General features: G+C 40.1%; 1 protein-coding gene across 1 annotated transcript; it reads left to right on the top strand.

Annotated features, from left to right (window-relative positions):
• Window positions 1-2,177: 2,177 nt before the first annotated feature.
• arih2 (ariadne homolog 2 (Drosophila)) lies at window positions 2,178-12,720 on the top strand. Its single transcript, XM_072681565.1, has 15 exons — window positions 2,178-2,285; window positions 3,718-4,182; window positions 4,909-4,976; window positions 5,067-5,139; window positions 5,962-6,103; window positions 6,918-7,039; window positions 7,149-7,258; window positions 7,401-7,518; window positions 7,656-7,706; window positions 8,613-8,634; window positions 8,759-8,910; window positions 10,295-10,438; window positions 10,673-10,741; window positions 10,853-10,966; window positions 11,876-12,720. Exons 2-15 carry the CDS (start codon window positions 3,934-3,936, stop codon window positions 11,945-11,947), a joined length of 1,506 nt encoding a protein of 501 aa, XP_072537666.1. The 5' UTR covers window positions 2,178-2,285; window positions 3,718-3,933; the 3' UTR covers window positions 11,948-12,720.
• Window positions 12,721-13,526: the final 806 nt, after the last annotated feature.

Raw genomic sequence — 13,526 nt, 5'->3', positions numbered from 1 at the left:
TCTTTGGATAACTACTACATGTTTTCTTATTCAAAATATATTTTTGTAGAACATGTGTTAGTAATGGAAATGCAAATAAATCAATTTTGTGTAAAGGATGGCTAGGTCTTTACTTCTCCTGGGTGATTTTTAACTCCTGTGCTATATTAGGGTTCCTGTAAGCCTCAGGTTTACTTTAATAGACATATTTAACATTATTATTATAAACTTGAAAGTCATTTACAGCAGGGGTTATTCATCGTTTTGCAACTAGTGTGCCTTTTCCTGTATGAAAAAAAAATCAACAGATTTATTCTACAACTACAAGCCAACTGTTTAATGTTGGGTAGCATCAATTGGATTAATTAATTGATATCACCATCAATTAATACCATTTTTTTGATGGGAGAACAAGCTCTTCTACAGTGAAGCTTTTGGCTTAATCTGCTTGGTCTACTGAGAGTACTTGGTAAGATGGAGATGGAGGTGATTCACAGAGTGATAAGCATAGTGTTGTGATTTATCTTAGATCATTCTTTTGGCTCATGGCAAAGTTTATATTGATTTAGAAAAACGCTGACCAGCCTGGATAAATGTCATGGACCGCTGGGCACCCCAGATCTCATTTTGAGAACCAGGGCTCTACAGAAAATAGCTGTTTTTTGACATTTTGAAGAACCTGTCTATAAAACACACACAGCTAATAATTTGTCTATACAGTAAAAAGTTTACTTTTACTAAAAACACCTCATAAAAGAAGATAAAAAGATAAAATTACACAAGCATTAGTTCATGTTACACCAATAAGAAATTCCATGTTAGACTAAATTCTTTACACTGTATATATGTGTGTGTGTGTGTGTGTGTGTGAGAAAGAGAGTACACACTGTACCTTGAAACAGTCTATACTCCTACACCCTCAGTGCCTCCATTACAGTAACTGTTGCTGTAAAGTAGTACCCCTTTAGCATACATGACGCAGCTTCAGTAATCACCAGTTAGTTAGAAGTTCCTGCTATCTTATCTACTTCTCCTTTCCTTCTTACTTCTCACTCTTCTTTTGCCTCATGCAATGATTCTCATGTAGACATAAATCCTCTGTCTGCCTCAATAAACCTAGAGCTTTGACTGAAAAGCTCTGTGAGGACCAGGACCATTGCCTGAGCTTGTGGTTTAGGATTCAGAAGAGCCCTAACGTTTGAAAAAGCTACAGGGTTGTTTGGTTTTCAATAAAAGAAAACTCTCAGAACCACTTGTATGCTGGCCCGAAAGGCAAAGACAAATCTCATACGACAACAAGAACCTGACACAAGGATGGTGGTGTTTTCTTTCTACTGTACAGTGTTTCTTGTACAAGCATGATCTGCACTGAAGATTCATCAGAAGATCACAGTGTGGCACACTACAGTATGCATTGCTATATGTGCTATAGAAACTACTGCAATCCTGAAGGTGTTCGACTACAGTGTGTTTTCAAAGCACGCGTGTTACTGTAGTAGGTGTGGTACTATAGTGAGTAGTAGACTACTACAGCTAATGTAATTTTACTTGATGTGAACTACTACAACTGGTATACATACTGTGTGATCCCTGTAATGCAATTTTTACTAGAACAAATTCTAATGTTAGATATCAATCATGAATTTATTAGTAGTAATATCATATCTGCAGATCTATGATGGCAATTTGACTAGTCATATGTTCATGCTGATTTACATGAATTACATTACATATACTCTCTCGTATCTGTAATTGCATTCTTACTTCCAATTAGAGATATGTAGAATTATTTTTCCTAGTAGAAATTGTCTATGGTAAGCCGTTTTCATCTTTTTACCTTGATATCAGGAATGCAGTTTACAGATGTGAGTATTGTTTTTTTACTAGTTATTTGTACTGCAAGTTTGAATAATTGATAATTGGATTCTTGATATCACAAATTTAATTTTCACTAGTAAAAAAACATATAAAATTATAGAATAAAAATAGTATATAGAATTCCTGATGTTAATAACACTAAGATTAAATGATAAAACGGCTAAATTTCAGTTTTTATTATATAAAAAAAAAAAGATATAGGCCATATGTGTCCTACCTACGGGTGTGTGTATTAGCCAACACGTTCCGTCTCTAATATTATGGACCACCGGTTCACTGAAGGATGTGACGCCACTGCCCCCCTCCTCCCCTCCTGTGTTTTCTATCTTCCGCTCTGCAGCGGCTCTGCTAGCCGAACAGCAGCTCTTCTGCGCCTGGAAATCCTCCACAAGCTAAAGTCGACGGTGCTACCCGGCACATCTCACTAGGTAAAGTAAAGTTGGTGTGTTTGAGGGGGATATGGGTTTTGACTCACTCGACTGCATTACTTTCTCGACGGCACCGCAACGGCCTTGTTTACATGCGAGTCCCCGGACTGAAGTGCGCGGCAGTGGCGGAGGCTGTCTGCTCTCCCTGGGGTAAAACCTGAATCGGTTCCTGTCGCGCACAGCGAGCTCACGAGACAGAAAATAGCCCCAAGTGGTCGCTTAACAATTCACAGTTCTTTAGAATATATTTGGGGTCGGTTAAAGTCGAGTGGGGCTTTGTTTTTACATGTTTTAGTCTCTTCCTGCGTGAAGTGCTGGAGTCGCGCACTCGGCAACGACCCCTTCAGCCAGCGGCTAGCTAGCTAGCTAGCTGAGTTAGCAGTAGCTAGCTAGCGCTAGCTCGGTGCGAAGTAAGCAGGGCCGATATAAACAAACCGAGGCGGCGAGCTGATACGGTGAGTTTGCAGTGTGTCGTCCATCCCCCGCCCTCCCTGGACTTAAAGTGTAATCTCTAACCGAGCTGTTTGGACTCTTTATGTGTGTCACCGTGTGCCGCGGGCTATTAATAGCAGCGGGCGGAATGCACAGCGGACCGCGACAGGCACCGGCGTCCGCCACCGCAAAACAACTCCCCTGAGCTCCGCAGCTGATCTTCCAACTTAGCGCTACTTCTCAAATCTCTGGCCGTGTTGGCCTGGGTTCAGACGGAATTATCTAGCCAGCTAGGTGACGACACTCATGGCGTGCACATAGCTGGGAGGACGTGAGTGAGCTTGCTCAGCGAGGCTTTATTTTGTGGGCGATGGTTATTTCGTGCTCACCCCTTTACAGGGGGATAACAACGTCCTGACCTCCAAAAGAGCGGAGGACCACAGCCCTGCATGAAAGTGTGAACTCCTGCGAGGCTTGTGTGTTTGTAGATAAGGCACTGGTTCCTTGACCAGCAGCTGTGGATTACTGATGTGTCATTGACCCCACAGTGAGAGAGATAAACATCTAGGTTTGGACGTACAGCAGATGAGCGAAACGCAAAGGCCTTGATTCAGGTTTGGAGCAGAGGGGTGCTGTTCTTACGAGTGCAGAACTATGACCTGTTGGAATTGATTTCCACCTCAGAGGTGTGCTAAAGATGTTAAAGCACAATATTGCGTAAAGATACTTAATAAAGACAACAATATTAAGTTTTAAGCATTATTGAATTATGTCTGAAATGGTGTGGTGTGCACTACTGATGCATTATGGTTTGGTTCATATACTAAAATGTGTGCTTCTTTACATTTTACATAGTCTAAATGTATTGTTTACAGTGTATTTGTTAGTGCAGTCCACATACACCCCACTGAAACTCAATATTTTGTGGACAAGAAGTGAACAATACTGAATATTAACACCCTTTCTTTCCTTTTCTTCCTTTCTTCTGTTTATTCCCCAGTTTCTTTTTCTACCAGTCGGTCCATTCCTTTCTCTGGTTCCTCCATGAGTGACGGGGAGTGTGACTTCTTCTGTTTCTTTCGGTGCTGTTGAGCGCTGCAAAGCCCCCCTTGGAGACGCAATCCAGTCTGGGGCAGACGACGGCGGCGGCAGCACAGCAGCCGCTTATCGGTGGGAGAGCGGCGGTAGGCACGGGAGTGGATAGGCCCTGAGGGCTATGTCTGTGGACATGAGTAGTCAAGCGTCTGACAGTAATGAGGAAGACTTTGAGGAAGAGGAGGACGATGGTGCAGATGAGGAAGATCCAGGCGATATTGCTGATTATTACGTAGGAGTGGAGAGCGACGTGGAGCAACAGGAAGCCGACGCCTTCGACCCGGAGGAATACCAGTTCACGTGTCTGACCTATAGAGAGAGCCAGAGAGTGTTAACAGAGGAGGTCAACCATGTAGCCAGCGCCCTGAAGGTTTGTGTGTATCTGTCTGAGAGAGATTACTGTGAGAAGTGTGTGTTGTGGTGCACGTTTTAGTGCGGCTTGGTTCACGAATGTGTGACTGCTGGTTGGAATGTTACAGCTGTGCTTGTGTAAGCCCAGTTTTAGGTCTGTGCTTAGACATAGACAAGCTTCAGCAGTGTTAAATCTGTCAGAGGGGCATGCAGGGATGTCCTGTAAAGAGCATCCAACAAATATACTGGGGACATTTGCCCTGGCCACATCAGAGTGAGCTAAACAAGATGTTTGTGTAGAAAGCTCACTATACTGTGCTGGACCATGGCCCTTCAGGACTAAAATAGAAGAACCCTGGTTTAAAGTAATGAAGTGTTTAGTTATATCTTGGAACATCTAAAAGTACCTGTTTGAGTCTTCAGGTGTCGTTTTTGATATTTTAAAGCTATCAAATTGGGATTCTCTCTTTTGTATGAGAACCATATACATGTGGTAGGATTGAGATTTCTTTTGGTTTCTTCCCTGGCAAGCTCAGAGTATAAATAGACCCAATAAAATATTTTTATTTGTGAGAAGCCTTGCAGATTGAGCCAAGTTGCTACACTTTGTGGTTATTAGGTGTTATTTTACTGATTTATTTTTTCTTTTATCTGAAAGACCTTGCTGGTCATGTTCTCAAGGTCTGAAGTCAGCCAGGTACAAGCATTCATGCATAACTCCATCTGTTTCTTTCTCTGCCTCTAGGTGTTACCAGCTGTAGCCAAACTGGTCCTCGTACATTTTCACTGGCAAGTGTCACAAATACTGGACAGGTAAGTCAATACACACATTTTTGGACGAATGTAAAAGCTTACAAAAACACACTTAAGGAGGAAGAAATGTGGTTTGCTTTGTGTGTGCAGGTATAAGTCCAACTCTTCTCAATTGCTTTGTGAGGCCCAGGTTCAGCCTATAAGCACTTGTCGATCTCTCACTGTAAGTACAGATGTGTGTGGCTATATGTAATAAGTGAAGTCCATGTTTTAACCATGACCCATCAAGATTTCATCACTGTTTTTTTTTTATATATATAGCTAGTTTAAATTTCAGTCACAGTGCATGTAGCACATCAGGTTTCAAATCAGGTCATAGCACTGAAACAGCATTGCTAAAGATAGTTAACGATCTCTGTAATGTCAACGCTGGTGAAAATAGGATCTCTGTCCTTGTACTTTTATATTTTACTGCAATGATTTGTACAGTGGACTCTGATATTTTAAAATAGGCTTTTGGTGTTCCACAGGGTTCTGTATTAGGCCCACTTCTTCACTTTTTTTTCTTTGTACATGCTTCCATGATGTTATACTGTTAAAAAAAGCATGTAATTTTTATAGCTATGCTGATGATACCCAATCATATATTCTGTAGAGCCAAATGATGCACATTTACAAAACCTAAACATGACCCAGCATCCTTAACTGGATCAATAGTAGTAAAAATTTAAAAATCAGAAAAATCTCATAATTTGCAGTAAAGCGGAGAGAACAAAAGTTTAAATCAGTGACAAAATTTGTCTGGACAATTAAAAAAGATTAAATTATAAATCATTTTGTTATTTTACACAATTAAAAAGCACAATAGCAAATATGCACTGGGATGCCTAAATCTGCAATTGAGAGATTACAACTTGTTAAGAACATTACAGCCAAATTCAACTTATAGATGCCTATACCACATTATGTGTTCTATGTTTTTCATTCTGTTTATGTGTGGGTTCTTGGTTGGCTAACACTTTCTAACCATGTGTTTAATGTGTAGGCTGGGACGTCATTGCAGTGCGGTGTGTGTCTGCAGTTTGTTCGGAGAGACGCGTTGCTGTCTCTACCGTGTCAGCACTCCTTCTGCAAATCCTGCTGGGAGCAGCACTGCACCGTGCTGGTCAAAGATGGCGTAGGAGTGGGTGAGTACGCGTACACAAGCCCCATACACACATGCTTAGGAAAATATGTGTTGGTGTTGGAAGGGTTTTAAACACGTTGTGACCTAAAAGTATACTGTGCCCCAGTTAGCCATAACCTTAAAACTACTGATGTGAAGTGAACATTTTTTTTTTTTTTCCCTCATCAGAACAGCACTTTTGGGTTATATTAGGCAGCGTGTGAACAGTCAATGCTTGGAAGGTGATGTGTTGAAAACATGACAAATGGGCATTTGTATGGATCTGAGCCACTTTGACAAGCCAGATTGTGATGACTAGATGACTGGGTCAGAGCATCTCTAAAACGTCTGGTCCTGTAGGCTATTCCCGGTATGCGGTAGTTAGTACCTGCCAAACGTGCTCCAAGGAAAGACAAAAGGGTGAATTGGCAAAATGTAAACCAGCTCCCAAGCCTCATTGATGGGCGCAGAAATCAAACTTTAGCCCTTCTGGTCCGATTCCACATAATAGCTATTATAGCACAAAATGCAGAATACATTTGTGTTGGCTATATGTCTTGTTGAGTCCATGTAGGCAGGTGTTTTAATATTGTTGCATAGTTGTAATATGTTTGCTTTTGGGATGCACTAATATAAAAATAGCAATATTCAATATTTTATGTGCATATGTGCTGATGCTGGTACATAAATATTCAGAAAATGTAGAAATTGGTTTTGCTCAGAAAATGTAACTTATCACTAATAACTGAGAATCAAGTGACTTTAATCAAGAATCCTTAACACCACTAGCTTAAATGTGGAAAACCTATGTCAAATTTATTGCAATATGTGTGCAGGGATCTCCTGCATGGCACAAGACTGTTCTCTAAGGATGCCAGAGGATTTTGTCTTGCCCCTGTTGCCCAGTGAGGAACTGAAGGAAAAATACAGACGCTACCTCTTCAGGGACTACGTAGAGGTATGTGTGTGTCTGTATGCATGTGGGCAAAGAAATATCTCCAAAATGTTCTTTAATCTACATAAAATAAGCATGCAAAATTCTTCAGCATATTTTCTTTTTTATTTAGAGTCATTTCCAGCTACAGTTGTGTCCTGGTGCAGACTGTCCCATAGTCATAAAGGTGCAGGAGCCTCGAGCTCGTAGAGTTCAGTGTAGTCGCTGCGGTGAAGTCTTCTGGTACGTATCTACGTTCTCTCGTCTACATTGTCAAACAAGTCCTTCTTAGACACACAACACTCAGCCTTTACAGTCTACCTTTGGTTTGTATGTTGAAGATCATTATATTCTGTTTCAGTGATTTTTGCCCTGCCTTTTCTAGTTTTAAGTGCAGGCAGATGTACCACGCCCCAACAGACTGTGCTACCATCCGTAAATGGCTCACTAAATGTGCAGATGACTCTGAGACAGCTAACTATATCAGTGCGCACACTAAAGACGTGAGTAGACCCACAGTAGCATATGCCTCTGTTTACATACTCATTTTGCATTACAGCACAGTTGAGCAGGTGTATTGCAGTCATTGGTATTGATTTCTTTTGCTGATTGAATTCTCCTTCAACTCATTTGCTTGCAGTGTCCTAAGTGCAATATCTGCATTGAGAAAAATGGAGGCTGCAACCACATGGTGAGTAGCGTGCACTCTAACTCCATTCACTTATAAACCTGGCAGAGATATTAGTGTGTTTCATTGCCATTGTACAGGATGGTCCTGCATCAACATCCTGATATGGCTTGTGTTTATATATGCTATTTTTATAAGACCACAGAGCGTAGTTCATTGGTTCCCGGTCCTAGTTCTGGGGACATTGTGTTCTGAATAATATTTAATTACCTGACTCTGCTATTGAGTGGGTTGGAAATTACCTGACCTAATTTAATCAAGTGTGTTAGATTACAAAAACATGTATTAATTTCCAGATATGGAATTGAGATCCTCTTGATTTATTTTAACCAAAATAAACTACCAAAACAATTAGAAAATAAAGCTATGCCAGTTATTTTTCTGTGGTGTTCAGTTCACTTATGGCCCTGAAGCCATAGGTGAACTTGAACGCTACAGTTTAGTTCCAACCCTAACTGTTTTGGGACCTGCATGTATTCAAAACACTACAGCACCCTATTCACCTGATGCCTGTTTATTCTCATTACTTATTTGTACAACCACTGCCTTTCAGAATTATAAATGTGTGAAATCTCAGTACTATACCTTTTTTATATTTATATTTTAAGCAGCTTTAACCAGTTATATATGTAGTCTGTATTTTGTTTCATCATATTTTTGCACATTTTATTTGCAGTACAGTTTTTAAATGTATTTCTGTTGCTGGCTGTTGTGTGAACGCTGTTAGAATTGCCACTTCATTTTGTTGTACTGACAAAGGAATATCTGTCTATTGTCTCCTAGTTAATGTGGTGGTTTCACTAATGTTAATTGTTGGATGTGTTTGTTTTGGGCTCATTTTCCTTATTGGTTTGAAGTTGTAATTAATTGAAGTGAGGTTTTTCTTAACTTGTCTTCTTTTTTTTCCAGCAATGCTCCAAGTGTAAACATGGTAAGATAACCCTGCTGATGTAATACATGCAAGATTACATAATCAAATTAAAACAGTCCTGCTATGCATGACCAGTCAGGGCATTGAGCTTTGAATTAAGTTTATGTCTATGTGTGTAAATTAGATTTCTGCTGGATGTGTTTGGGAGATTGGAAAACTCACGGCAGTGAGTACTATGAGTGCAGTCGTTACAAAGAGAATCCTGACATTGTCAACCAGAGCCAACAGGCACAGGCTAGAGAGGCCCTGAAAAAATACCTCTTCTACTTTGAGAGGGTAAGAGACACACTCTGCATGCACAGACAGCATTCAGTGAGGACCTTGAAATACCTTTTGTACTTTTGAAAGGATGACACACGTGTGGATCGTAATGGTCCCTAATACCTCCTGTTGGCGAGGTTGAGCTTGAGATCAGTAAATACACTCTAATGCTAAAGGAGACACAAACATTCATGTCTACTACCTTTGTACTTATATGCCCTCATACATGGTCCTGACTCTCACAAAACGCTGCTATGCAATAGGCAATATATTGTTTTAAGTGGACTTGGACTTTGACTTTGTTCACACCTGTATGTTTCATGAGACTTGTATATGCATTATAATCATACAACAGGGTTCCTGCAAATCTGTAAAAGCTCTTAAGACCTGGATTAGAGATCCTATGTGTTTAGGTCAGAGAATTCCAGAAACTTCAAGATGTTAGGTCTTAATGTGCAGACATGGAGTCTGCATGTTTTCCTTGTTCATTTTTCTATTTAAAATATGACTTCACAATGTAATAATTATATATAGTCATTCATATTATTTCACTGGCGGCTCATGTTTACAAGAACACAGCTTTTAGGCTGCTGTATTAGTCACGCTCATTGGCTACATGCCTTATCACATACTCTTGTCAGGAAATGTACTGGAGAGAGCCGACACCCCAATCAAATGGCAGTAGTCTAGAGGGCAGGTGCATTCCCATATGCAGAACAGCAGAGGGAGATGTTGCTGCAATATTTATTCAGTATAGAGTTGGGCATCTCTGTCCACAGTCTGAAGTGCTTTGTAATCAGGTTTAAGTGTTATTTTTATTTGGATAATTTCTAATTTAGGTACAGTCTTAATACTGTATCTGGCAATTGTTTTAGTTACATTAGTTTTATTGCCTATTGAAAGAAACCTGGATGTTAAGGAAGATTCACTTTAGGAAACTTGCCCAGTGTTTTCATTGGGTAATTCCAGAGAGACAGAATATAAGCATATCGTATAATTCCCAACACAGCCTGAGTTGCATCTAGTACAATTTGTCACTGGGCAACTTCATCGCATAAGCATAGAATGGAGTTACATAAACTCTATGGGCTTGCCTGAACAAAAATACCCAATCCAGATTACCGTTAGCCCAATCCAGATTGCCATTAAAAGCACAGAGCTCCCTATTCTAAACTAAAATGTATAGTACTACTTTTACTTTTACTTTAGTACTTTTCAATTAAATGAACTAGTCCTACCGATATCAGACTAGCCCAATGTTTTATTGAAGTTAATAAAAGAAAATATGCTGAAGTAGGGGATGACACTATGCAGAGTTCTGGAAGGAATCTCTGACATAAAAAGTAAGATGTGCTGGGGAGAGAACGCTCACTGTTTGTGTCTTTGTGGACGTGATCAGTGGGAGAACCACAATAAGAGTTTGCAGCTGGAAGCTCAGACGTACCAGCGCATCCAGGAGAAGATTCAGGAAAGAGTGATGAATAACCTGGGCACCTGGATCGATTGGCAGTACATGCAGAACGCTGCCAAGCTACTGGCCAAGGTAAGCTTGCTCAAAGATGTTTTCTCTGTTAGATTTACATATGGACAGGTACTAGCATGTGTTTTATATGTACATATGTTTATACACACAACCTTGTATCAAAGAGTGAACCAAAAATTATTTTTATGAATTCATGCATGTATACATAATACTGGACCCTTGTAATTACACGCACATTCCTGCATTTCGTGGATGTATCTGATTACAGTACTGTATTTGTGGTCTTCCCTTTAGTGTCGCTACACACTGCAGTATACTTATCCCTATGCCTACTACATGGAGTCTGGTCCTCGCAAAAAACTGGTGAGCACAAGATAGCCAAACATGGTGACAATTTTATGTTGATGTATGTTGTCTTAATTGAGTATTAATATTAGTGAGCTGATATCTAGTTGATGCTTGATGTGTGTGCAGTTTGAGTACCAGCAAGCCCAGTTGGAAGCGGAAATCGAGAACCTGTCATGGAAGGTGGAGAGGGCGGACAGCTATGAGAGAGGAGAGGGAGAGCTCAATGCCACAGACCGAGGGGTGAGAGATGAGTTTAAACTGCAGAGGGGGAGGCCCTTTTCTTCAATGCATGTACAAATGTTTGTGGATACCCCTTCTAATGAATATGGTTCATTACTTTAAGGTGCTTACACACCTTTGCTGACACAGATGTACAAAGGCCCCTGTGGAAAAGTATTGCCAATAGAATAGGACTCTAATGCAGATAAACATGAACATATTTGCATGATACCTAATGCTAGGCGTGGGCTAGAGGGGTATAAAGCCCCCCAGCATTGAGCTGTGTAGCAGTGGAACTGTGATGATACTCCATTCAGTACTTCTGGGATATGCTAGGGTGGTGACCATCCAGCATCCTGACCTCACGAAGGCTGTTGTCAATGCATGCCATCAAGAAACAATGAATGAGCAGGTGTCCCAATACTTTTGTCCATTAGTGTATTTTCTCTTTCTCACAAACTTGTCAGGAGTTTCTGTCACAGTTTAGATCACACATGTTGTATCACTTAAATGTTACTATTGCAAGTATGCAGATATTCCCAAGACTAAATTGTCTTTAATATGATCTCCTTATTTCTTAGATTTTTAAGTAGGGCTTTTCTGGATTCTTTTCTGAAAATAATAAATATTTCCATTGTTAACTGCCAACAGAATTGTACTGAAACACTTAGAGTATTAAATCACTAATTGTCCCTCCTACACTGCATATCTCACCCTTCGTTATGCACATAGCAATGCATGGCAAAGTGTTTCAAACACCTAGTGCTGAATGTGTACTATGAGTAATCTTTCGCCCACAACCTCCATTTGTGCAGTTATGCATCATAAATAAGGCTTCTATTGCTTTTTGTTTCCCTCTTATTTATGCTTGTTTTGCTTATCCTATCACCCTGCTCTCATGTTAAAGTACCCTATCTTCTTGTGTCTCAGGATCTGGAGAATCAGATGCACATTGCAGAGCAGAGGAGGCGCACACTGCTGAAGGACTTCCATGACACCTGAACATCCGTCTGACCAACCAGCAGCACCTTTCCCCTTTCTCCTCTAATCCTTTCATCCATCCCTTCCTCTCTCCAAAGATGCTCTCACCTCTTCTCTTTTTGTTTCCTCTCAGTGCTGTTTCTCAGTCTCCTCTTATTGCCATTTCTCTGTTACCCATCTACTGCCATTTGCTATTATGTGTTCTCTTCTTGTTTTGCCCATCTTTCTTTCTTTCTTTAGACTTGCTTTGTCTTTCCCCTTCCTTCCTCTCAGCTACAGGGGTTCAGAATAGCACGATTGTATTTTTGTCAAACACCCCATTTTTACACCCTCGTTTAGCTGAAAACACACACAGACTTCAGTTACACACACACACACACACACACACACACACACATGCGCACACAGTTAAAACACTCCTCTAAAATAGTCTAACTGCCTCTTTTCCTCCTGCCCCCCTTTCCCCAGTAATCACTTTTCTTTCAGTCTGTCTTTCTTTTCTCTTTTCTCACATTGAGTTGATTTTTTTTCTGAAAAATGGCTGTTGATAGTTAGATCATTTAAAAAAACAAACAAAAAAAAAAAACTAAAAAAAAAACCTGAAAAAAGTTGAAAAAAACAAATGCTGTAATTTTCAACGGTTGTACATTAATACAGAAATAGAATTACTGAGAGAAGGTTTTTAAACCAGTCACTGGGTCGTGTGTTTTTGTTCCCTATAAAGGTGTGCACAATTTTTATTAAAGGTTGTTATTTTAAAGGTGATTTTTCAAAGTAAAAAAAAACTGCTCTCATTTGTAACAATTATTGTCATGCTCCTAAAAGTGATATACACCAGTCAGCCATAACATTAGCACTACTGCCAAGTGAAGTGGAAAGCCTTGATTATCTTAATCTACAGTGGCTATCTGGCAAGGAGTGGATGTATTATGCAGTCTTGAAGGTGTTAAAAACAGAAAAAATAGGCAAGCATAAGAATCTGAGACACTTTGACAAGAACTAGATTGTGATCTCCAAAACATCATGTAGGTCTTGTGTGGTGTTCCTGGCATACCAAAAGTGCTCAAGAAAGACCAACTGGTGCACCTATGGCTCATTGATATGATTAATGAAGATCCCAACTTACTGGAGTTAAAGAATCCGCTGCTAATGTCTTGGTGCCAGATGCCACAGAGCACGCTCAGAGGTCTTGTGAATTGCATGTCTCGAATAGTCAGACTTGTTGTAGCTCCTCAATATTAGGTGGTGATGTGTGTAATTGAACAGTGTTTAATGCTTCAAGATTTACATCTGAAAGCTTTCTGGGGAGAAAGTAAAAGTCTTCTGTAAAAGAGAATGCCCACAGAAAAGCATCCATGACAAACTGTCACACTGCATACCACTTCTCCAGTTTGTCAATCCAATAATATTCCACCATTATTAGGGTGTCCATAACAATTTACACAGATGGCTTATTGTATCTGTTCAGTAAGTGTGAACACAAGATTCAGTCTGCTTATCTAGTAGCGGTTGATGATGGGTGTTAACAGCGACAGAGCATTAGTGATTGTTGATGAAACTGAGGTTTTGTGGTTATATGGTGAAGCTGAAAATGATTATT

The sequence above is a fragment of the Salminus brasiliensis genome, chromosome 6 (genome assembly GCF_030463535.1).
Source record: "Salminus brasiliensis chromosome 6, fSalBra1.hap2, whole genome shotgun sequence".
Lineage (NCBI taxonomy): Eukaryota > Metazoa > Chordata > Actinopteri > Characiformes > Bryconidae > Salminus > Salminus brasiliensis.
This window is presented reverse-complemented; position numbering and strand designations above follow the sequence as displayed.

Bases quoted from the DNA above. Each gene is read 5' to 3' on its own strand.
- arih2 (XM_072681565.1), top strand. From the start codon at position 3,934: ATGTCTGTGGACATGAGTAGTCAAGCGTCTGACAGTAATGAGGAAGAC. The intron at 7,707-8,612 runs GTGAGTAGCGTG...TTTTTTTTCCAG, and splicing joins ATGGAGGCTGCAACCACATG to CAATGCTCCAAGTGTAAACA. The intron at 10,439-10,672 runs GTAAGCTTGCTC...TCTTCCCTTTAG, and splicing joins CTGCCAAGCTACTGGCCAAG to TGTCGCTACACACTGCAGTA.